A 26,447-nucleotide genomic window follows, 5' to 3' on the forward strand; every position below is an offset into this window, starting at 1 on the left:
AGAAAAAGACATGGAGGAGATGCTGTCCAACATACCACCTAACGAAGGAAAGTAGGCTGCTTTCTCCTCCCTGGCATACCACACACTAAGAAACTATTAAAGCCCATAAGGTGGCAGAGAATACAAATTGCAAAACCTCTCAGGTAAGAAAAAACTTTACAAATATACAAAGACATTCAGCACTATTTTCAAGAACTTTATTTCTGCCAGCTTTCCTATTTTATCTTCTCTGACTTTCTGCTCTTTACCTGGAAGTAATTGCTTCCCCATGTCTGCTTTCCATCGTATGGTAGAATTGTCTACTGTCAAAATAAGAGCTATACCCCAAGTTTCTATCCTCTTCCATGACAGCAGCCAGCACCAGCTATAGACAGACTGGAGAAGACTAGTTTGCAGATTGCCAAGAGTCCTCGGTAACACATCAGTCACCAGTTACCAGCTCCATTTGTGATCATGCAGAAAGTACAAGCCCTGAGCAGTACTGACACCTTTGCGAGAAAGGCACACACTGGACCTAGGCTGGGAACATAGGTGAAACTTTCCTGTTCTATCATGCAAGGTGCTTATTTCAGCACAGCCCATACCTGCAGGAAGGACTAAAGAGAAGGACAGTCTTCCTCCGCTCTTGTAATTTTCACAATTACACCATCTGTACTGAGTATGACCTTTCAGAAAATTCAGCTGTCAAAAATTTGTAAGGTTCCCTGTCTATAACAGTTGGAACTCAATTTTATGTTAAGTGGAAGAGGAAGTTTTCTGATGTCATTTCAAATTCATTGTAATCATTAGGATTAGGAATAGCAAAATTTGTGTATAATTCTGACTCTATCATACCAAGCGACAGTAATCTACTATAACAGGATTTAAAACCAGCTTCTGTATCACAATTCAGAAACTGAACATATTCTCAAACACGTATTTTACTCAGTCTCCTTCCTGGAAACCCAAGTGAATCCCCTAAAACCTAATCACTGAGAAAGGTGTTCCCTTCATTTATGTGACAGTAGTCCTTTGCCTACTTGTTTCTTAAATCAAAAGGCTGGTTTTTTTCCTTTTGATTAGCTAATCACCAATAAACATAATAGCAACATCATTCATCTATGAGCAACATCAAGTTCTATAATTCATTCACTTTTTTCTCTCATACACAGGCACATTTTTCATGTCGCCTCATTATTCAAGAATCTTTTTCCCAATAGGTTTCATCACTGTATCTTGTTTTAAATCCCTCTTGGGAGCTTACTGCCCCTTTACAGTGCTTGGGGCACACGTGGAAGTTCTTTTTTCCCTTAAGCATCGTCAGAATAATTAATGCATGATCAAACAAACAGCAGTGAAGCTGAAGTGAATATTACCAGTGAAGCTGAAGTAATATTTACATTCTTTAAACTTCTCTGAGGGGTAGTGGGGAACCCTGAAAACTGGGACACTGACTTCTGTCACCAAAGAGGAGGCACACACATTATCAACCAAGTTGGATGTTAAAGTTATACACAACCAGCACAGCAGAAAGAGATGGACAGAACTTATCATGCTGTGAACAACACCCGTCACCGGAAGGAATAAGTTAAAAGCATAGTGCTGGGGACTGAAACAGAAAAATGACTACATACTGACTTTTTTTTTTCTTTTTTGGTTGCTTGGTTGGTTGGGGTTTTTTGGTTTTTATGCCATTCAAGCTTGGCCTCAGGGCTGTAAAGCTTCCACATTTAAAGGCAAAACTGAATTCAGAAAACTGACATAGTTACCACTTACTTGGAATAGACTAAATTAATGTTTCTAAACCAATCTGAAAAACAACAGACAAAAATACCAACACTATAATATTTTCATACTTCCTCAAAGTTGTTCTTTTCAATCAGCTTCCATCGCCTTTGGGCCTTTAAGCTTTTCACAATTTTCTTAACTGATAATAAGTTGTTAATATTGGGTCTTCTATTCAGTCATTCCTCTGCCTGCTTTTTTGAACTAGGAAGAATAGAAAAAAATCAGGAAGTATTAAAGCTTTCTATTTTGATATGCTTTAGTCCAATGCATTAGACAAACTGCCTGGAGCCTATTCGAATTCAGCTTTTCAGGGTCTTTCCCCACAGCAGAGGAGGTTTACTGTGTTTCATTTTCATTACACTAATAATTTTCTGAAAAACCAACATTCTACTTAGAGCTCAATCCCCTTAAGGTACATACTACTGATTTGTCATGAATCCAGAGATTCCAGCTTCCACTGCTTTATTTTTTAAGTAAGTATCTTTGTATTTAACTGAAATGAAGTGTTGGCTAAGGTAATGTACCACTGAAAATCTGAAACTTTAACCCAACCTACCTCTCATCACCAATATACCCCTAGAATTTTCTCATAAAAAGATAGAGACATTTATCAAAAAGAAATTATGTGAGAAAAGTTTACCTGTATAGATCAGTGTCATAGAAATAGATAATGCATAAACACACCTCAGCACTGGCCAAGTATCTGTTTCGTATAACAGTGATCACATTTTGCTCATGATGAACTTTACACATAACTTTATTGCAAGTACTTATAATTATTCCCTTCTCTGCTTCATCATGCTCCTGGACTGAACTACATAGAGGGAGATTAAATATTAAGAGTCATTCTTCATTTATACACAACAATATTTAAGATGTAAAACCTTTACTGAGAAGTTCCATTGTTAATGAAAAAAGTAATTTATCAGATTTTTCACTCTTTTCTTATGGAGGTTCTAAAAGGGTAGTTAGCAAGTCATCCAAGAGTTTCAGTAGAATAAAACTGATTGGCACTTCTATGCAGAAGTGCCAATCTCACATTCCACATGCTACAAAAGAATTCTTTTTAAGGATACCACAGTTAAATAGATATGGAACATTAGAACATGCAACCAATGAGAGTCACTGGTTCTATCACCAAGAGCAGTCACAAGAAGACTAAACTACTGGTTTATTGTTAGTATGATGCTACATCAAAGGACAGATCAACTTTTGCTGACATGACCATTCTTGGGCACAACAGGGACTCTCATTGCAGACACAATGAAAATACCTCAGCATCAGCAAAAGAGAATGGAGGAAATGCTTATCAGAAAATATAAATAACTGAGAAAAAGGCTAACACCACTGTAGACAATTATTATCAGTAAGGCAAGAACACTTGCCCCATGTAAAATGAAAGTGATGAAAAACTGTTCATCTCTTAACACTGGAAAAAGTAAGTTTATCCATACACATTCCCCCTGAAAGGAAATCCCATTATTTTAATCAGAATTTTCACCTGTATTTTCAACACAAGCACCAAAACTTGGTAAGGCTCAAAGAAAGCTTCTCTGCATATAGAGAGGGAAGAACCAGTTTTCCCAATATTTCTTATTTAAGCCAGTTGTACATACAGCTAAGTTCTTGTAATGTGAAGCTGTCCTTTCTGCCTGTTGCCTGGAAAATACATTCTTTTGTCTCTGGAAAGCAACCCAAGTGGCTTTCTATCACATTTCCACAAAATCAAAAAAAAAATGCTGCCTTGTAGCAAATATCTTGTCTGATACATTAAGAAAAGTTTTAAACTGAAATCAAAAGTGTAAAATATACAAAAGTCATGACTCTAAAATCCACTTACAATCACACTGAATGTTGTTTTTAGCAAAGTTTTGTTGCTCATATCTAGAGAAGAAGAAATATTACACTGGCAAGCAGAATTAAAAAAGAAATATGGTCCTATATTTAACATGCAAGATACCAGTCATAACAGAAACCTGCAAACCCCACCTTGTTCATTTACCTATCAAGCTTGTATATTCCACTAAATACTTGAAAATATTTTATTGTCTTAACCTTAATGGAGCTAAAAAAAACTTTTAACAGTGCAAGTTCAAACAATGTTTCTTCCAAAAGCCTGGAGTTGTATACTGGAAAGGAGTCATACAGGCTCTGAAAATTTCCTTGTCTGCCATTGACCATTTCCTATTATATATACTCTCACAGTATATATATACAGATGCTACAGTAGATTATTTTGGATTCAGAAAGAGAGGAAAAGGAGTATCTTTTTAAAATAAAGAGAAGGCAAACACTTCAAAGAAACATTTCCTTTACATGATTGCTCAGTATTTCTTTTTTAAAGGAGGTAGAAAAATTGCAACAGAAAAATTGCATATCCAAAGTCAAAGTGATTAAGAAGGATAAACGAAAATTTCTTTCTTTGTCTACCTACCAGTGCTTTACCAACCCATGCCAAAAGTCTGTACATTTCCTCTACCTCTGAAGCATTTGCAGAAAAGTTCAGATTTGAAATAGGTAAACCAAAGTTCATCACTATACCGACAAACTTGAGCCACTTTCATGCATGCAGAACAGCACTCTGAATTGCAATCATAGAAACCCACCTGCCAGTTTGTTTGCCCCCTCTAATAACTGACATGATTATAAACATCTATAAGTAACCATATTCATTAACATTGTACTTCACATGACATGCACCAAGTCTACACTGCTGCTGAACAGAATTTATCATCTGGTCAAGGAACACTGATACTCATAACAGCATCTGGGTACAATGAAATGTAAGAGCAGAAAACTTATACACTAGGAGAGGGCACAACCCTTGTGCATTACATACAATATACATGAGCAGGAAGGCTATGTTGACACAAACTGAGAATATTTGCATGCAAGTGTGACAGGGAGATACGGAAGCTGGGCCTGCAGGAATGGGGAGAGAGGAGCTGACAGTCTTTCCAGGAAGACTAGGAGTCCTAAACTGAGCAAAAACATAGATATTAAGCACAGAGGCAGGAAAGTCACAGTTACCTTCCTACTTCGCATTTTCTTTATAAGCAGAACTCAGTGGATGGTGATCCACTTGCACCACCCATGTCCTTTTATGAGAAATAACCCACACCCAACTGCAATGCTCCAAACCTCCTACAACTCAGAGTAGGAGACACAGAGAATCAGAATGGTATTGCATAATGGTAGACAATTTATTTGCACAAATTCTCCACACTCAACATTTCAAAGAGGAACAAAAATCTATTGTATATTTCTCTGCAGCCTGTACTTACATCACATCCAGTCAGATTGGCTGTTTCTTTGCACCCAATCTTTCATCACCACCTTCAGCGGCATTTATGAACTAGAACCTTTTAAAATCCAAAGTCTTTCTATCCAAAGGTCTCTTGAAAGGACTAACTAAAGCGTTTCAGTCACACAGTGAACAGATAGAAAAGCACACCCAAAGTTATACTTCCATAAAAGTACTGACATCTGTGCTTTCTTCTAAAAGGACATCTTTTGTATAAACTCCAGCTCACCGCACCAAGAGTGAAGGTAAAGTAACACTCTATTCCTCAACGCATTACCTTTCCCTCTGTATTGAAGTACTGTCATTTAGAGCCACTGTTCACATGCACAATCTCCCTGCCATAAGTAGTTGGCCCTACTAATGCCTACTTCTCACTACCTTGGTGTCATACTACAGTGTCATACTTCATCATGTTCACCAACAAGAAAGATTGACTGTTTGCGTTACCTTAAAGATGTCATCGAACCAGTCAGCAAGAATTTACATAGTTGTGTCCATATTATTTCTGACACAATTTAGTTTCTTTGTTTTAACACACTTCCACTCAAAGAACTGTTGAAATACCTCCTGGGTCATATGCTTCAGATTCTTGATCATAAATCATCCCCAGAGAAGTTGTCAGCTCCCGTGTTTCAAGTAAATCCAGCAAAAACAGTTTTGCAAACAAGGTGAATTCTGTGACCATGTATTACCTACAAAAATCAAGATATTTAACATAAAAAACATTAGCACTAACTGCTGGTATAAAATTATTTTTACTACGAAGGTCTCTTTCTATGTCCAGTGAAGTATATTTTACATTCCACTTTCCTTTGAGATCAAGTGCCAGTATGTCTACCAGAAAATGCAACGCAGAAAAGGATCTCAGAGATCATCAAGTTTGGTTTTTGTTCCTTGAAAACATGGAAGAAAAAGGCACCACAAAAAGCTTAACAGCTCATAAGAAGTCGTTTGTATTCTAGTTATTTTTTCCCTGGGGACTTTAAAGTCATACTCATCAGGATAAAGAACAAAATGGGGTTCAACTTATAATGCTCCTTATAGAGCTGCTCAACTTCAGAAAACAAAGTGAATTTGTACTAAGAAATAAGGTGAGCAGCCGAGGAATTCTTCTGAATGTAAAGTCACTTGTCAGGAGCCTTTCAGACCCTTGAGCAACCAAACAGAACACCAAATAAAATGACTGACACTACCACCAGAAGCTGGAAAGGGGCAGCAATGGCCTCCCCTTGCTGAGGGCTGCAGATACTGTGAAGGTCAGGAATTGACTTTAACCAATTTTGTAGGACTACACACGATGATCCAGCAACCAGACCTAGCACTACAGACACACCACAGCAAAAGTTCAGATTGGGGCCAAAAGAATAAGAATTTCCTCACATTATAATTAACTAAATACAGTGACCAAAAAAGGAACCAAAACAAAACAAAAAAAACCCCAATCCTCCACTGAACAGTATTTAATAAAAATTACAAAACCACTTTCATAACAATAGCTACTACAATGAACAACATTCATTCAGTATAATAGACTGTTTCAACAGCAATTTCCTACTGAGCCAAGTGACATGAGCTTTGTACAAATCTGCTTGTCTACAAGCAAATACCAGGAAAAGGTTTGTGCTAAATTTATGGAGGCTATTGAAATCATTCAAGTGCACAACAGAATTCTCTCACATTTTTCTGAGTAGATGGGATTCAGTACACCAGGATACACATAAACAGAAAAATGGCACAGCAAGGTAAAGGCCAGGTTCAAATGGAACAGTTTGAAGGAGGGAGGAAAAAAATCAACCAATTTAACAGCAAACAAAAGTAGGCAATAGAGCAGAGAAAACTGCTCAGTAACAGTTTTATATCCAATATCACACTCTGTTTACAAAAATAATAGCACTAGTCACACCAGGACAGTATCTGCACATATTCCATCAGGCTGTCTTCAAGGAAAGAATCCTGTAAGTTAGGTCCTATTTCATCCCATTTGTTTTTCATACTATAAACACATTTCTCTAAAACACTAGCAACTTCATCAGCATAGGGATACAGAAGCAGTTTCCAGAAGGACAACAAACTACCATATGAAGATGGCTCAGTGGCCTATGTGCACTTGTCCCAGCCACTATCTCTAAGCATGGTAATACAAAGGGAGCAGAACAAGCTACTACACACTATCCATGAGGCAAAGGAAACTTGCTAACAGATAGATAACAACTGCTCACACCCTAGTTTGCTTTAGGGTAATTTATGTGTATACTCCCACTCTCGGCTTTCCTCTCAAGCAACACAGTATTGTCACTTGGAAAGCATGGAGCTTATCAACTGGTTATTTCAGCCCTAGCCAGGTGAACCCAACTGTGGCTGAAGCTGTTTGAACTGGCCAACAACAACTCTCATCAGAAGGTATAGAACACAAGTCAGAAGAGATGTCTGACGAAGAAGAGAGTTTGCAATACACAGGCTCAGTGAAAGGCGCATTAGCTCCCAAAATTCTTCTCTGAGAGATTTGGAAAAATATTTGTTTCTCTAGGACAGCACAGCATGACCACTTCAGCTCTATAAAATTGCAAACAAGGTTCTCACTAATATTTGGTAAACACTTATTTCACTTTCCCTATATGGGAAAGCTATTTTGGTCTTCCAGCTCCAAACACAAGAGAGGACCATCGGCACAGTTAAGCTAAAGCTCAATATTTAATTAACACACTTAGCAGCATTTCAGTACCCCTTCAAATATTTTCAAAACACTCTTAAAATTTCACTTCTGTGCAATTATGTAGAAGATGCTTGATGCCTACCACCTAGTGGATTCACACAGTATAGCCTTTAAACACTCACACAAATATCCCAAAACCAACACATAACAGAAAAAAAAATACAAACAACACACTACAACTTTCCTCTATCTGAAGGAGCAGGACTCTCACAATGCCTCTAGTGATAAAAAACCATGAAATGCTACTTATGCGGTATCTTTTTACAATTAGATACCAATCTGCATATCAGACTATAAAAAAAAAGAGTATGAAACATTTTATTAATAACATTGAAAAATAATTCCATTGGAAATTGAGTAATTCCATGAAAATTTGAATGCCTCAATTTATTAATGCTGCTCCAGTCTTATACAAACTTATGTGCAGACTGCAATCTTGGAGATTATTCATAAGAATTCAATCTCATATATATGTGAATGAATAAATCTCTGGAATTTGTACAGACAAGCTACCCAAATACCAACAACCTTTTTCTCCTCTCCACACACATTTGCACAGTCAAAATTAAGGCAAGTAATATTTCTGATATTAAAAAGAAGAAAATAAATTATTTCTAATAGCAAAGTCCAGTAACACTTCTATTGGCAAAGTCCTCTTCAAAAGTCCTTACTGCCTCTACAGGGCCTACTTCCCTATCTGCATCCTTACTTTCTGGTTTTGGGTTGTCTGAGAGGGAAAGAGACTCTTGGTAGGAAAGCACATAATCAAATCACACAACACACGACCACAATTTACAGGATAACTGCATTGACTTTTTAATTGTAGGTTCTCTCATTAACAGTGTCTTCTACCAAAAATTCTGTGCTTAGTGAAGTCTTGTTAATCACCCAACACAGTACCATGAAGGAAAAGCTGTTCCCTAAATCCAGGATCTAGATAATAGATAATAGATCCATCTAGAAACAAAACATCTAGGAGACCAAGATCACAAGTAAATTAAGTATTACAGGAGCCAGATGTACAACTTACCTTGGAAGTGTTACCTAAAACTTCATCTGCTGCTGTCAGTCTCCAACTATAAAATGTTTAACATTGAAGAAACGCCCTCCACAGATTCTCAGAGTTTCAGAATCTATACTGATCAAAGCAACCTCCTTACCTGTAACGCTCTTGAGGGCCCAGACAGGGTACTTGATCCACTTCCAAAATTAATTCTTTCACTACTGAATACAAGTTCTGCTGCACCTCATCTTGCTTGATAATCAATTCATCTATTTTATCCTATGCAGAAAGAAAAGCAAGGCAGCAACTCTCACCCAAAGAATGTAGAAAGTGATACAAAAAAAGCATTAATCCTTGCGAAGTATGAGTAACACAATACACGCCTGACTAGGAATGAGTGCAAGAGCTAATTTTTTTAACCTCCACTCCTATGGCATGAGTACTTTGCACAAATACAGCAGCCTTCACAGTGTAAAGATATGACTACATGATCAGAAAACTAAAGAAACAGTTTCTGCATGACTGTTGATAACAGTGGGAATCTTAACTGCCACTGAAAATTTAAAATGTCCTGGTTGTCCTGTAGTTTTTGATTGTATTACAGAAATTAGAATTTGTATTATCCATTATTCATACATCCAAAATTACATTCACAAATTCAGACTGCAAAAGTTTTCTTACTGGAAAAGAATGCTCTGGAATAAAAAATCCTTGTCTTCTAGTAGGAAAAGCAAGTGAACTGTGAACTTCCTACTGATTATCTGCAGAAAAATTATTAAACTAAACATAATTTTCTAGAAACAAAACAAAACAAAGCTTCCCTTGAATGACTGGCAGGATTAGTTCTACTAATAGGAGAGGAACCCCATATTCATAACAGACAAGGTACCTATCAGACTTACCAAAACCAAACCTTTTGAAATGGATGAAAGAAGTTAAAAATCCATACTTGGAAGCATGCTTGCAGTGTTATTTTCAGGGTGATTTAACTCAACATGCTCACAGATATATGAAAACACATATGAACATGGAAGATCAAGCTGCAGCTTTATGGACCTACTGTAAAGACTTGTTACTTCCTTCTACATCCATCTCCAAAAATAAAAAAAAAGGAAAATTATTGAAGTAGCTATAACATGGTGTCCTGATATGTGTTCCCTTCCCTATCACACACACCCATGCCGCTTCAAAACCTTGGAAAGTCTGGTGTGGAGGGCAATTATTAGTGAGGAAACAGAAAACAACAGAAGAGTTAACCATAGCACTAATACCATGGAGCCAAAGAACAGTCAAATGAACACCTCCTGCTAACAAGAAATAAATAATATAAATGTATCTGTAATATCAATATGTAAACGCAAACACAGGTTCAAATGTGGTCTTCAATTTAGTTTAGTGAAATCTTAGAAATGGACTTAATCAGCAATTTTTAAGTATCCATCATAGACTAGAAATCTTTTACCAGTAACAGACAAGGGCAGAATGAGATCCAGTGGTTGGAAATTGAAAGATGGACAAGCTCCAACTGAAAATAAAACCCCAAGTTGTAGCACACACTGCTTTATAAATAGATTAGCAATTGAACAGTTGCTGTAATTCAGCCACACATTAATAGCCTGGATAATAAAAATCAGTAGATTAAGTTGTACTACAGAAGGTGAACAGAATGTATTGCTTTAGCACTTAAAAACATGAAACACCAACAATAGAAAAGATTTTAATAGGCCCTCCTGCACTTTTGGCCGTCACTGGCGACTTCCTGCTGTTTTTCCTGCATAAGGCAAGAGCTAGTTGGTAAACCAATTCTGTAACGTGCTGCATAAAAAATAATAAGGACCCCTCATCATAAAGAACGCTTCCCAATACTTCTACAGAATGTTACTTCAAAAACTAGAGCAAGAGACACTTAATGTAGCAGAAGATTCAACCAGGCAACCAAACTCCAGCTAATACCAGTTAAAGCACTAGAGAAAATTTAACAGTCTACACATGACTAAATGACTATCAAGGAGCTCAACAGATGGCTCAGGAGCCACAGGACAAATCTCCTTCCAACCTGTGTACATGGGACACTTCATGGTTCAGCTAATGCCCATTAGATAACGTCACAGAACATTAAGTACACAAGCAGTATTTTAATAGTCTGCTTTACAAAGATGCAAGCTCTTCACAGTAGTAAACATTACAATTAAATTCCTTTAAAACAGACTAAATGCTTCTCAAATCACAAAATTTAGTTCATTAAAAGAAACCCACAACAACAAAACCCACAACGCAAACAACTGCACAAACAACATCACACAACCAACCACTAGACTTGGTAATATCACTTCCAATCTGGCTCACCATCTTGTTTCTGATAACTATAGCGATGCTAATGAAAGTCCACAACAGCAGTTTTTTATTCCCTTTAGTGCAAGTTACTACTTTGCAGTATATGGAATAGCTAAAGATAGGTCTGGCATCAACATCCATCCTTAAATTGTTCAAATTATCCCAGCAACCCCCACTTTTTTTTTTTAATGGGCAACTGAATAGTTCCCTTTTTTTAAACATTCACATGATTATTTTTTCTTCTTTCCCACCAAGAAAAAAAAAAGCTGAATATGTACACTACAGTCTCCAATAAGTTTCAAAACTGAAATCATAAATAAGCGACACATCCATATAACACTAACTACAGTGTCTGAGAAGTCAGCATGTATGTTACACCCTATCACTATGAGTACCTACTTACACTGCAGTCAGGGGAACTTCTAATTACCCCTGTTTTTTCATCTGTAAAGCTGCCATCCTTTCAGTAATACTTCTGTAGGAGAGCTGGTAAAGTGATCATCACCACTACATTCCTCTTTGGACACAGAATTTACATAAAATTCTATTATTAGTTTTGAATGTATTCTAAGCATTTCCCTAAATACCTTATAAAAAAACCCGTTCCAGTCCCCATCTTCATTTTTGGGACAATATCTAGGAGAGACACAGTTAAACCACCATAAACCAACTAAGAAAACACAGACAATGAAAACTGAAATAATGCCACTTACTCTGCACTCAAACTTTTATTGGGTGTACTCACACCTGAGATAGTTGTTTGGGATGCATTACATTTCCTCAAGCCAAGATAAGATGTTCACTTCCAAGAGCTTAAAAATAATGAGCCTTGTGACAGTGAGAGAGGGCACCAGCGCTTCAGGGAGGTTAAAGGAAGAGCACATTGCTTAGGCAACAGAACAGCAAGATATAACTTAGTAAAGCCAATTTTGACAGCTAGGTTGACAGATTGAGCAGAATTAAACACTCTGCTTTAGTTTAATAGCCAACTATTTCATCCATCTGTTCAGGTTCACTGGACTTCCTGTTTGGGTCCACTGGACTTACTGTACACTGGATTTAATGTACTTCATTTTAACTGAGCAGGAAATGAAGTCAGTGACATCATCACACTTGGTTGCACTATCAAAAATGTCTGCTAGCCAACCTGCAGTCAGTATAATTTAAACAGGTATGACAGGCAGACTAACAAGCACATAATTTACAGTGTGCATCTTGGACATTTCTTGTATTTGAAAATACAGTAGCCAAGATTCCGTGGCATGGTACAGCACAGAAAAGAGATTCTTAAAAATCAAAATTACTCTCAGCAAAATAAAAAGTTAAGTCACTACACTGCGCATTGTAGGGACAGGCAGGGCAGGAGAGGTGGAGGGGCGGCACGGTATGTAATAGGGTTTAGAATGTATGGAGCTCACAGTTGGCACTGGCACAGTTGAGAGCCTCTGGGTAAGAATCAAGGGGCAAAGAAATAACATGGATGTCATCGTGGAAGTCTGCTATAGACCTCCCAGCCAGGATGGTGGTGCTGATGAATTATTCTTTGAGGAACTAAGGGAAACTTTCAGGTCAAGTGCCCTTGTCGTTGTGGGGGACTTCAATTTGCTAGAAATTAACTGAGAGCATCACACAGCTGGTACAACCCAGGCTAGAAGATTCCTAAAAACCTGCATGACAACTTTATGGAACAGGTTATAAGGCAGCCAGCTTGGAAGACGCTTTCCTGATCTGCTGCTCTTGTCAACAGAGGGACTCTCATGAGAGAAGTGGAGATTGGTGCCCATTTTGGCCACAGCAACACAAAGACATCAACTTCTAAATCTCTGTTGACAGGAGGAAAAGTGCCAGCAAAACCCTCAACACTGGACATGAAGAGAGCAGACTTCAGGTGCTCAGGGAATTACTAAGTAAGGTCCCCTGGGAAAATGTTTTTGCAGGTGCCAGTGCCCATCAGTGCTGGTCACTTTTCAAACGTGAACTCTAGGGCATGCAATTACCCAATGTCAGAAATCAAGCAGCCAAGACAGAAGGCTGGCTTGGTGACAGGGGTCTTCTCTTGGAAATAAGGCAAAAAGGACGATGTATGCCCAGTGGAAGCACGTCAGTGACATGGAAGAGTTCAGAGATGCTGCTTGCCGCTGTAGGGAGAAAATTTGTGTGGCCAAAGCTCAGCTGGAGTTGAAGCTGCCAGAAATGTGGGGGACAATAAAAAAAGTTTTTTCAAATACATTAATGGCAAAAGTTGTCTTTTGTCTTTCCTCTAATGAGAAAAGACAACGCAGAAAGAATCATGTCTTGACGATACCATCTAAAGGGTCTTTCCACTGTGCCTTTTGCAACCAGACTTGTCTATCTCACATTGGCCTCTTTAGCCACCAGTGTGCTTGTAGCAAATGTGGGTGGAGCCCTTCCTAAATCTTTGTTCGCAAAGCCCAGCCATGAATGGCAATAGGCAGTATAGAAATATCATCAGCCCATTACAGGATGGTCACCTCACAAACAAGGACAGACAAAGGCAGAGGTGTTTAACACATTCTTTGCCTGTCTTCAACACAGATGATGGACCAAGAGTGTCTCAGTGGAGAGACTGAGAGGACCATGACTGTGAGAATTATCAACTCCCAGTCAAACCTGAGATTTTGTGGGATCTGCTGCTCCAGCTGGATCCCTACAAGTCTATGAGGCCTGATGGGATTCATCCAAGAATCCTCAAAGAGCTGGCTGATGTCATTGCAAAACCTCTCTTGATGATTTTTGAGCGGTCTTGGGAATCTGGAGAGGTCCCAGATGACAAGAAGTTGGCAAATGTCCAAATTTTCAAGGACAAGAAGGAGGACGTCAGAAACTACAGGCCTGTCAGTCTCAATTCAAGCTATGGAGAAGATTATTCTGGGAGCTATTGAAAAACACCTGAAAGACAACAGAGTCATCGGTCACAGCCAGCACAGCTTCATGAGAGAAAAGTCCTGCTTATCAAATCTGATTTCCTTTTATGACAAGGTTACCCACCTAGTTGATCGGGGAAGCCAGTTGATGCAATCTTTTTGGATTTTGGTAAAGCTTTTGATACAGCTTCTCACAGGATCCTTCTGGACAAAATGTCCAGCACACAGCTGGATAAACACATAATGGGCTGGGTGAACAACTGGCTCGAGCACAGAAGGTAATAGTGAATGGGGTCTGGCAACAGGACCAGCAGCCTGTCACTAGTGGGGTTCCACAGGGCTCCATCTTGGGGCCTGTGCTCTTTAACATTTTCATGAACGACTTGGAAGCAGGACTGGAAGGAATACTGAGTAAGTTTGCAGATAGCACAAAACTGGGGGGAGCTGTTGGCTCCCTCAAATGCAGGGAGGCCCTGCAGAGAGACCTTGACAAATTAGAGGACTGGGCAATCTCCACTCAGGTGAAGTTCAGCAAGGGAAAGTGCCGGATTCTGCACCTGGGATGGGTCAACCCCAGATGTGCAGACAGACTGGGAAATTAGATGCTGGAAAGCAGTGCTATGGAAAGGGACCTGAGAGTCCTGGTCAACAGCAAGTTGACTATGAGTCAGCAGTGCCCTGGCAGCCATGAGGGGCCAGCTGTGTCCTGGGGGGCATCAGGCAAAGCATTGCCAGCCGGTCAAGGAAAGGGATTGTCCCGCTCTGCTCTGCACTGGAGTGGCCTCATCTTGAATATTGTAGCAGGTTTTTTCACTGCAATATAAGAAAGATATTCAGCTCTTAAAGAGTGTCCAAAGGAGGGCAATGAAGATGGTGAAGTGCCTTGAAGGGGAGCCGTATGAGGAACAGCTGAGGGCACTTGGTCTGTTCAGCCTGGCAAAGAGGACACCCAGGGGAGACCCCATTGCAGTCTACAACTTCTTTGTGAGGGGAAGAGGAGAGACAGGCACTGATCTCTTTTCTGTGGTGAGCAGTGACAGGATCTGAGGGAGTTTAGGTTGGATATTAGAAAAAGGTTCTTCATCCAGAGGGTGGTTGGGCACTGGAACAGGCTCCCCAGGGAAGTGGTCACAGCACCAAACGTGACAGAGTTTAAGAAGCATTTGGCTGATACTGTCAGGCACATGGTGTGACTCTTGGGGATGGTCCTGTGCAGGGCTGAGGGTTGGAATCGATGATCCTTGTGGGTGCCTTCCAACTCAGCATATTCTGTGATTCTGCAATTTGTGTGGCACTGCAAGACTAGCATGATGCCAATAAAACTCTTGTTCTATATCCTTTGCTTGCCAAAGACTTCAAAATACTTAAAACAAACTCCACAAGACCCTTAAGATGTCCTGCTTCCAGCTGCTACCTAATTATCTTGAAAACTACATTAATTCTTCAGGGAGCTCTACACTTCCAAACACATTCCCACTTGCATACCCCTTGCAGCACTTGGGCACTCTGGGGGATACCTGACATCCTGCAGAACTCCTGTCTTCTTTAATTTTCCTGATTTAAAATATTTGTAACACTGCTATGACAACTTCCCCACTTCAGATAGCAGGATTTTTTTTTTACAACAGCATGTTCTTGGAAAGTTATGATTTCATGCCACCATTCCTTTGCACCTTATCTTAGGCAATCAGGAATAATGTCAGAATGGGTGGGGCAGCCTGGAGGGGTGTGGAGGGGGTTGGTTTCTGAACAAAAACAGTTTTTAAGCCACACATGAGGCCACATAGATCACACAAGAGGGCTACACAAATACTTGTGGAGCTACCAGAAGCAGCAAAGTGCTGTAAGCTCCTTTCAGCAGTATTTTGAGTATTTTGGCAGTGTAGCACACTACAACTCATCATGCAGACATGACTTCATTGTTAGTCATTTCACAATTGAAATGGGTGACAATGTCCAGATCATCTAACATATTCCAAGAAATTAGTCCATCGCTCAAATAGTCTTCAAGAATGAAACACTTTTTCATTATGTTTGTCATGGAAGAATGCTGCTTGCTGGGGTTGGCAATGCAAAACCAAAACAAAACCACAAGCCCAAAATACACACACAGTGTCACCAGAATGGCACCAAAGAAACCATCTCCTCTATTAAATAAATACCTTTGAGACTATTTAGTCACACCACAGAATCTGCATCCATCCTAACTTTGGTCCACATTAACAGTTTTCTTTTCCTCAGTCTCCAGCTCAACTGAGTCAAAGCAAAACTGTCCAGTGAGGTGAAAACGATTTCTAAGATGGCTTTGCTTTACTTATGGGCTGTTGTTCAATCAGACTTATGAACTCCACTGAGCTCAATCATCCTGTAAGGTAAACATATGTAGGTATTCCTCCCAAGAATGACAAGACAGTGAAAGGATTTAAAAAATAAAGGTTTATTTCAGATGCGAGGATCACTTTTTCAAGATCCTGCGCACATCAGACCCCAGGGGCAAAAGGCAAAGCCCCTCCTCCTCCAAGGCTTTTTCTATCTTCTCTCTCTTTCCCCCCACTCTCTCTCTGGCCCAAGGAAGCCTTGTACGTGTCTACAAACATGTTATCTCTCTGCATACCAAGAACAAGGCTGAGAACTTCTCTTGTTATGCGAGGGGAGGAGGGGAGCATTTGAAACTGCATTTGAGAAAGAGGCACCACCTTAGGCAGAAAGCCGTCCTAGTGAAACGAGTTCTAACTTCCCATTACAAATTCTTCCGGAAATGTATCTATTCCTACAGTCCCATGTAATCTCCAGAAAACTACAACTGTTACTATCTCACGTGGAATCATTACACGAGGAATTTGTACGATGAAGGCTTGTGCAAGTGAATCCCTAAGCAGCCCTGCCTCCTGGGTAACTCACAACCTAGCTATTCTTCTGCACGCTACTCCCCTATACAGGAAGCAACATTAAAATTTCATCTGCTTATTAACACTTATCTCAATGTGGTCAAGTTTAAACATTTGACTTGGGTTTTAGTAAACAAAGGAATTTCTTTTCACCAACAGGAATCAAATGTATGCCATGCTCTAGATGTTTTCCATGCACAAGCAACAAAAACAGAGCTTACTTGGGTTCTCCTCATGGCTCAATGTTTTCTATTCCACTTCACAAGCTGTTAAATTCAGTATAACACAACAAAGCTTCTTAAGCAAACACGTTTAAAATGTTTTAAGTTGTACCTGAAAATAGCCACAACACATTTTCCTAGATGCACAACTACCATCCCTTCCCTGCCTTACCACAAATCCTGCCACAGACCGAGGACACTTCCCGTTCCCAAAAGCAGCACATACCCATCCTTGGCAACACAGCCAAGCCCGCACACCCACGCAGGCTCCTTCAGATCTGCGGCTCCAGAGAAGTTGCACTAGATGGCAGCTTTCCCCTGTACAAGTTCATCTTCCTTTAGCACCGCATTTCCACACCGCTCTCCCTGTGCTCTCCATAGGAGGGAAGCACACACTGCACTCAGGCAACGCAGTTGCAGAGCCGAAGTGCTTTCTATTACAGCACAGAACCCTTTAAGCTACCATGTTCTGATTTTCTTATATTTCTTTGTAAAATCAAGGGTGTCAAAAAGTGTGGGTTTAACACACACACACACAAAAAAAAAAAACCTGCCACAAATACATCAGTTGTGGCAAAGGTAGCAAAGCCTTCAGTGTTGTCTAGCAAAGCAGAAATGTTTCCGTGCTGTGCTCATGCTGTCCAGCTACACTTACAAAACTAAAATACTCTGTCAATACCTGTCAAATTATAGCTTCTGAGAAAAAAATTTCAACCTACCACATTTCTGCATAATTGAATCCTCTTTTAAGCCAAGTCATATTCTGTCCAAATCCTCTGCAGCTTTTCCAAGGAACACAGAACAGTGAGAGAAACATCTGTAACCACTTTTATGGCTTGTGAGAGCTGCTTCCCAAAATGACTATTCTTTTTTATGTGCCTAAGCTATAAGGAAGAAACAACATTTTATGAGAAGTTTTTTTTCAAAACTCAGGAAGTTTAAAAATTAACACTATTCAGACCTCTTGATTTTGAGATAGCACCTGCCATGTTAATAACTTAATTTCTTTCAAAAAGTAACAGCAGCAATTTTTCTCATTCAGCTGTTAATTTATTTTTTTTTTAAGTGAGGAAGGATCAAGAATACATTCATGATACCTCAGTATTGACAAGACTGTACATGGAAATTCCCTCCTGCTCCTAATTTTCCTTTTGTTCTATTTCCTCCCTTGGTATTTTTTTTCTAACTTGTCTTCCACAAACACATGTAGCAATTTACACATTCCTTCTTAAGGAGATGATGGTCACTTCTATTTCAAGTCTTCTTCCCACTGCACTTTTGTCTCTTTAAAAGTAGAAGGGTAATTTGGGCTACCCAAAGACGTACACCTCTCCCAGCAATAGAGATACCCAAGGAACTCTGACTACCCAGTTACTTCTAACAATTTACTAATTAGCGTCTTCCTTGAAGATGGAATCGAAAACTCTTCTTGCTACAGTGATGGTAAAAGGACAGAAGTGAACCAAAGTTATCTGATAAACACTGAGAAAAAGATCATGCAAATTGCAGTGTTAGCTCCTAAAACACCCAGGTTTCAGCCATGCCTTTGGGAAATACTCCTCTCTTCATAGAACACTGCATTTTTCTTAGAAAATTAAGAAAACAAAACTTTTCGGAAACAAAAAAGCATGCATGGCTTCAAGGGATAAGCAAGGCAATGACTAATATTATTTTAGAAAAAAAAATACCAAACTTTTTTCAGTGCCTTCACCCCAACAGCCAAACTTCTTGTTTTCATTCCAATGTAAGTGCGTTGTTCAAAGCTTTCAGTTTTCTTAGATGATTCCTTCTCTATGAATTATTTATTATTTTTGGAGCAGTGTTTCAACAATGTCAGGGAAAGAGAGATCAAAAGTCACAACAGTCAGCCAAGGCTGACTAACATGCAGACCACAATTTAGACTTTTGAAAACTAGAGATAAACACACACAGAGCTGGCCCTCCTCAAAACACTAATAAAATACCTAGAAAAACATATGAACCAATGAAAATAATTTTATTATTAGCTTTGTAGGGCTTAATAGTTAATTTTTTTCCTCTCATTTCAGTAGTAGATTTCTTCAGTTACTCCACATTTACTAGCAAGTCTTCAGACAACATGGAATTTTTTTCTTCCCCTGTTGAAAAATTCCTACCCATTAATTCAGGGAAATCAAGTCCAGGGTCCCATTAAACTCCTCACTCCCATCACAGCCACACCTCTAAATAGTGCAGCAGACCTCTCATTTTACCTACAACCGGCCTGACCTTCCTATGAGGAGTATCCTTAAGAAAAAATAAGGAATACTCTTGACCCAAAAAAAAGCTCAAGCACCACATCAGGCTATATTCCTCCAGGGGCAACCTAAATATGAAAACTCCTGCTCTGATTCCACAGAGATGTTTTTATAAACTCCACTTCAGGTAATGAAACACAGACTGTAAATGTTTTTAGCCTTTCAGACTCATTTACATGATATTAAAAAAAAAAAAAAAAACAAAACAACAAACAGAAATGCCAACAAATGAACAAAACAAAAACATATAGAGATATAAATAGGTTTGTATTGGCAGATATGCATCCAAAGTCTTATGATGGCAGGGTGTTTTTTGAAGTACCCCTCAAAGCCACCACCACACAACACCCTTCTCAAATAAATCGTTGCCTACCATAGTGTTTTTAGCAGGGAGGAAATATTTTCTTACTTAAAAGAATATCCATAATCTTTTCTTTTAAAATAGTTTACTTGCAATCAACACAAAACAGAAATTAAAATTTGTAGAAAACAGTGTATTTTTTAAAAATCATCAGACTATATGTAAGAAATGCTTCTAAGATTTTCTTGCATTTAAATGTTTTTTCTTAGCTGCAGTCATGTATTCTGTTGCTTATTAATTTAGTTTGAATAGAAACAAATATATCTTCAGTGGATGCAGAATCTGTGCAATGACAAGTTAGTTTATGTAGAAAATAGATGTTCTAGGAAAAGTTAACCAAGTAGCAAAGCTAGTTATGACCAGTTTTAGTCTGCAAGGAAAAGAAACAGCTGTGTGCAAATTTGGGTTTTGGGGATGTCAAAAGGATTTACAAAATGGCAGATTTTCCATTTATATTTGTAGGGATAAGAGTTTGCACAACATTTTTCAAATTCACACATACATAACATCTTTTCACACAATCTCTTTATACTTCTGCTGTTTATCACACTTAAAACCATTCACAGTCTTTCTAAGCCTATCAGTAACTATTACTAAGTACTATGCTTCCCTTATAATGCTAGGAATCTCCCCTGGAAAGAAACATAAGCGTCCTTTCTATTAAGCAGCAGTTAAGGAAAGACTCATTTTTATGCAGTTCTAAAATTCCACAGCTGCTATGATTCTGTGATGCTTACAGATTTTCAGTGCCACACACAGAAAACTGTTTTGCCCTCTAAGTGAGGAAAAAACAAAAAAAAAGAAAGGCAAAGATCACACCCTTACTCACAAAGCACGTTTTTAATCACCAAGTGGTTAACCTGAACACCTTCATACAAACCAGAAGTTGCATCGAGTATGGTGGCAAGTCAGCACATACACCAAGGGGAGCTCAGGTCCAACTTGGACTGAAAAACCTGTGCTAACACATATTAACGGCATCTCCCTGCACCAGGGCAAGACAAGTCTTCAGTCAAACAGTTTAATCCTTCTCTATTCCAAAGAACAGTTCAGAGCTGAACTGCAGAATGATGAAACCACAAGACAGAATTACTGCCAGAAACACTCGCGGTGAGAAGTATCCACTTTGCACTGCTGTATACTGAAGTTCACATTTCGGCTCTTGAACCTTCAGTTCTAATTTCTTCTGCTTCTGCAAGAGATTTATATTCTTCCTTCTGAGAACTTTTTTCTCTTCAGACAGCTTCTGATCTGATCTTATTTGTCCCAAGCTGGTGTCTGGCAGTCAGGTAGAAGCTAGAATATTTTCCTTTTAAAAATTAATTAAGAGGAATTAATTTTTAAAAAATCATATAATTTGCAGACAACCCTTTGTATGTTTTCCCCATCACTAACTGAAAAGTCTTTTCCATCCAAAAACCATATTATAACACACTTACATCTTACAATGCGCACTTACACTACAAACCCACAAAAGTCAAAGTCCATCGTAACTCAAATCTCCTAGCTAATAAATAAGCCAAAGCACTTTAGAGTTAATGTTGGGATCTATACCCTAAAAGTTGTTTTTGTAACAAAGAGGAGTGATGTAAAGCCATCTGTCTCTGAGTACTGTGACAATATTGTACACTACCAAAGCTCCGCTAGATCCCACATCAACTCCATCCTCACCTGCACGGCTTTGATTACATCCCAGCTTGTTTCCTTCTCAGGCATACCACCCCAAAAATGCCTGTGACGTGCAAAATATACAGAAAGGGAATAGAGAATCTCCTGGCTGCCTTCTGCTCAGGCCAGTCAGGACAACTTTATACACAAAAGTGCCTCAACACTGTGTGCCAAAAAGAAAAAAGCCTTCTTCCTTATTTAGAATCAGATTCACAGCACACCTGTAGCTCAAAAAACAGGGCAGATCAGGGTATCAATATAATTCAGGATGAGGCACTTTACTATAAAGTTGGAATATTTTGAAGAACACCTCATTTCATATTACTATATATGTTAACAGCATAGACCTGCCTAAATGATCTAACTGTAAAACAGACTTTGATACTGTGCTGGTATGTGGGAGGGCATGCCCTCAGATGATTCTTTAAAATGCTCAAGAAGCTCAAATTATGGAACACTGGCAAATTCTAAATAAGTTTTTTGATAGAACCTTATATTTCTAACACCATCTCAACTTTCTGAATGCCAAGTAACATTTTTCCCACCCACAAACATTTTCCTCAGCAGCCCGTTGCCATGGCAATCCTAGCAACTGCAGGACAAGTCTCTTTAAAAAGATTTCTGACAACAACTGTATCTGCCAACTTACCACCACCTCTTGTCAATGTAATTACAAGTTGCAGACAAATCGTTATCCCCTAAAGCTTACTTCAAACTGTGATTGCTGGCTTTATTTCTTATAAGCACACATTCTTACATTCCCACACAAATAAATCACCGTAATATGTCTGTCCTGCTAGGTAAGTGTACTTTTACAATTCATATTTTTGTCCAGTGAGTTCTAAATAGAGATAAATAGGAGGGGATAGCTGCAAAAAAGCTCAAGAACAAGCCTATGGAAATTACACAAATGCTAAAACAAGCAGCACTGCATTGGCTATCACTGCAAAATCTGCTTAGAGGCCCAATATCCTGCAACCTTTACTTTCAGCTAAGCTTTCTAGTATCTTCTCCTCTGCTTACAAGCTGCTACCCCTTCCTTCTTTTCAAAATCTTGCATCAAGATACATAGGAACTGTCTCTCAAAATCAAACAAGGAAGAGCAAGCTCTCCAAGCAGCAAGACTACTAATGCATAGTTTTCTATGGATTAATGTCCTAATTCCAACCACGACAGCATGCACACATACTCACATGTATTTCCTTTCCATCAAGTACTAGTACTACCTGATGCTGGAAAGAGAATTTAAATTTGTATTTTAGGCACCCACTTCCATCTTCTGACATACCACCATCCCGGCAACTGGGCTAATCAGATCACTCACACCAGGTGCCCTGTGACATTCCACTGGCTTGCTTTGGGCCAAATGTATGGTTTCCAGTAAAATTCTGATTCCCTGAGCTGGCAGCTACTCAGTCAGAGCATCCTCTTGGGGTGCTGTACAGTGCTTGATCAGACCTGTTTACCCACTGTAGAACTGAAACTTTTACCTTCCAATGTTAGTTTTGTGTGACAGCTACTTTTCTTTTCCTCATCCTTAGTGCTTCCTGGAGATGTGTATTTTTAGTAAACTCTGTCTTGACCACCTCTTCTCCAATATCTATTTTTTTGTATTCTGCCTGGGCAACAATGGTACCATCTTTATGCTTGGCTTTGTGATGTATTTTTATTTCTTTTTCAAAAGCTAGGCTGCTCAAAAACTTCTTCCCCTCTAAAATAAAGATATGATGAAGTTGCTTACTGGACACTCAGAAAACTTTAAGCTGAAATCCACCATCTCTCTTCTGAGAAAAAGATCACATCTTTAAAACCAAAACCCAAATAGCTACACAGGTAAATCTTATGTTCAACACATTTGTTCTGAAACAATGCTACTAAGTGTATAACTACAACTGTGCCTGACCTAATCACTGTCAACATCAGACTGGACTTCAACACCAATAGCTCTCCCTCAATGTTCAGCCTTGAAGAATTCAGTATCATAACTGACAGAAATCCAAAGTCCCATCGACTCTCAATAGAAGTTGGCAAGTGGGTTATCCAAGTCTTTTAGAAATCTACTTTACTCCAACTATTCATGCAGAAATTGTGAAATGCCAGAATTGGCAGACACCAGTTTCACCAGTTTTACAGTTTTGAAAGACTGGGGAATGTATTCAAGATCTTTGCAAGACATCTGCAAGAAAGTTATTTTTTATTGACAGAGTTTTCTTCTTATTTCCCCACCACTTCTGAAAACAAGCTGGTTTTGTTAAAAATTAAGAATGGAAGTTGTAGAGTCAGGAAAGCTACACAGAACAAGCAAATAAAGCTTTAGCTCAAGCAGTAAGAACTATTATTTAAAAAAAAAAGGAAAAAAAAGAAAAACATAAAACCTCAGGGAATTGACAACAGAGATTTTTATCTGTCTTTGAAATCACATTTAGTAATGTCAATAGGACCATGGGGATAAGCCCACAAGGGCTCTTGGGATCTCTTCTGTATGATAGACGAGGCAAGCTGGACAGATGCTTCCTGCTTCCTCCTCCTCCCGCAACATCTGCTCCCAAGCCACTGGCTAGTGAAGCACAGGCAGTGCCAGTGACAATCCTTGAAGTGGCATGCTATGACTGTCAAAAGTGTCCCAGAAAATGAGACCACCACTGGTAAAACTTACCAGTCCTGTTGCCATCACTTCCTGAGACTTTTATGTTCAGTGCTGGCCAGGAACAACAGCGTTCCTACTCCCACCTGCTATTCTTTCTCTTGATCAAAAGTTTGCATAGTACCCAGGTGTTCAAGCAGCTCATGGATATAAGTGAATTTATCACAGGTTCCGTGACCAAGGGAGGTATGTTTTTCCTCCGAAGGGAAAGAAACAGAGGTACTTTGTTTCCGTAGTGCCAGAAAGAACTTGGGTCAGACAGAAATAGACTTGAGGCTCTGAAGATGGCAAAAGCGCACTCTAAAAATCACCTCCCCAGCACAATCTGAACCATTTTTGACAAAACCATTTAATTTCTAGAGTAGGTTCACAGCAACAGATCAGACGGTCCTTCCCAGCATGCCCTGCCTTCACAGTTAAACAGAGGATTCCTCCCAGGAACACTGTGTGGGTATTTGGCAGCATCTGCTTCAGGTCAAGTAATCCAAATTATATAAAATCTGTTACACGTGTTTAAGTTCTGATCAGCTGGTCTGTGCAGTGCCCAGAGTCTGTACTTCTTACCAACACTGCAAACATTGCAAGTTTGGTGGAATTTTAACTGTGTTTGGTCTATTCAGAATTTAAGATTTTTCACAGTCAACGTACAACACCTGACACTGCATAATAAGATAAAATATAAATCAGCAGAGGTTATTCAAACCTCCTACAGAAATGTGCACTGACAACTACTAGAATATAAGCACGCTGAAGAGATAAGAATCTTCTATACTAAGCCCAGATACACTTCAGAAGAAGGAACTGAGAAATCTCTTGCGCTGGTACATGTCTAAAAACTTTAAGTAACAAAACAGATCTCTGCTGACAATTATTTTCTCTAAAGGCTACAATTAAGAAGCAGTATAGAAGACTTTTTGTGGCCAGATATGTAATCTAATGTTTCCATGCCAAACAGCCTGTCTAGAAATGATAATTTTAAATAGGAACTATTAGCCCTCTGTATCAGTCTCCTAATGCTGATTAGCAACTCTTTCAGGTCATTACCATCAGAGCCAAAAGCTCCTTTTGGATGTTTGTCATAGAACTGCTACTAAATATGTCCTGATTATCTTCTCAAGAGTACTTTATCCAGCACATTCAACATTACAGATTTTTAAAAGATCTTTCACACTTCTTGAGATAGAGCAACGAACCACTTCTCTGAAAAAAGCATTGCTCTCTTGTGAAAGAAAAACCCATGAAGTATACTGAACAAAGAAACACAATTCAGCATTCTGCATATTACCTTTATACTACTTTATTATGTAGTATTTCATGAGTGTTAAAAAAAAGAACAGTGTTTCCATAATTTTACTGAAGTGTGAAGTCCAGCCAGACTTGCTCACACAAAATAAGTGTTTTCTTTAGGAGAGCCAACAGTTCTTAAAGAGAACTTAGAGAATAGAGCCCACAGCATAATCAAAGATAAAGAAAATAACTTAAACAGTGGTTGCATAAAATTAAAGCTTTTATATCCAGGTGAAAAAAAACCCAAATACAAAAACTACTCACCTTACTAAAATCAGGTTTGCCAAAAACTGCATTAGTACAAGGACAAGCTTCAGTCAGCGCAAAACATATTTTCAAGAGGTCATTACATCTACTGGCATTCAAAGTGTGGAGAGAGCATAAAAAGTTATTAACTTTCAATTTTTATAGATACTCGATGGCTTATAACAGCCAGAAATTAAATCAAAATAGTTGCACAGCTGTTGAGACAAGTAATGCCCCACCCTAATCTTTCAGTCTTCATGATTTTAGGTGCACTTGCAAGCTTGCTCTCAATTTCTTCCAAGAATTAATGAAACAGATCTGGGCAGGTAATGTACCTCAGAGAAATAGTTTGCAATGAACAATTTTAACAGTTTAATTACCAGCTAGCTGTCTGCAGATCTTACTTACCAATCCTCACAAATGTTAGTATGGATGTGGTATCTGTTTTCTTTCACTACTTAATAAAAGGAGACAACAGCTGTGCCATACCCTTTGTTCTCTTTCCATGCAAGACTTGTGTTTTGGTTTGGCTGAGAGAAGAAGAGTTTTTCCACTTACAACTTAGTATCTGAACCACTGTAAAACTAGGTCAATTCCAGTAACATGGCTTTCAGTAGACACCATTCTAGTCATAACTCCAAGGAAAGGATCCAGAGCTCAGAGCTGGAAAGAAAACACTTGTGCAACCAAACATTTAGTCAACCTTAGAAGCACACTCCTAACTTCTGTACCTTACAATGTTAAATAAAACACTGCAACTGAGTTGCAGAATGCCAGGGGGAGAATTAAGTATGACTATTACATATAAAAATCCCTTTATTATAAAAAGCTATTCCATAAACAGAATGAG

The 26,447-nt window shown here is 38.8% G+C and overlaps 1 protein-coding gene across 1 annotated transcript in view; it reads right to left on the bottom strand.

Annotated features, from left to right (window-relative positions):
• STK31 (serine/threonine kinase 31) overlaps window positions 1–26,447 on the bottom strand; it is a 34,131-nt gene that overhangs the window by 5,541 nt on the left and 2,143 nt on the right. The window contains 16 exon segments of the mRNA XM_032688313.1: window positions 1,836–1,968; window positions 2,450–2,581; window positions 4,374–4,420; window positions 5,519–5,642; window positions 5,644–5,700; window positions 5,971–5,999; window positions 8,977–9,066; window positions 17,835–17,999; window positions 18,809–18,906; window positions 20,878–21,030; window positions 22,911–22,985; window positions 22,988–23,131; window positions 24,077–24,118; window positions 24,572–24,641; window positions 24,643–24,723; window positions 25,616–25,706. Coding sequence (XP_032544204.1) covers window positions 1,836–1,968; window positions 2,450–2,581; window positions 4,374–4,420; window positions 5,519–5,642; window positions 5,644–5,700; window positions 5,971–5,999; window positions 8,977–9,066; window positions 17,835–17,999; window positions 18,809–18,906; window positions 20,878–21,030; window positions 22,911–22,985; window positions 22,988–23,131; window positions 24,077–24,118; window positions 24,572–24,641; window positions 24,643–24,723; window positions 25,616–25,706 — 1,531 coding nt within the window.

The sequence above is a fragment of the Chiroxiphia lanceolata genome, chromosome 1 (genome assembly GCF_009829145.1).
Source record: "Chiroxiphia lanceolata isolate bChiLan1 chromosome 1, bChiLan1.pri, whole genome shotgun sequence".
NCBI classification, from domain to species: domain Eukaryota; kingdom Metazoa; phylum Chordata; class Aves; order Passeriformes; family Pipridae; genus Chiroxiphia; species Chiroxiphia lanceolata.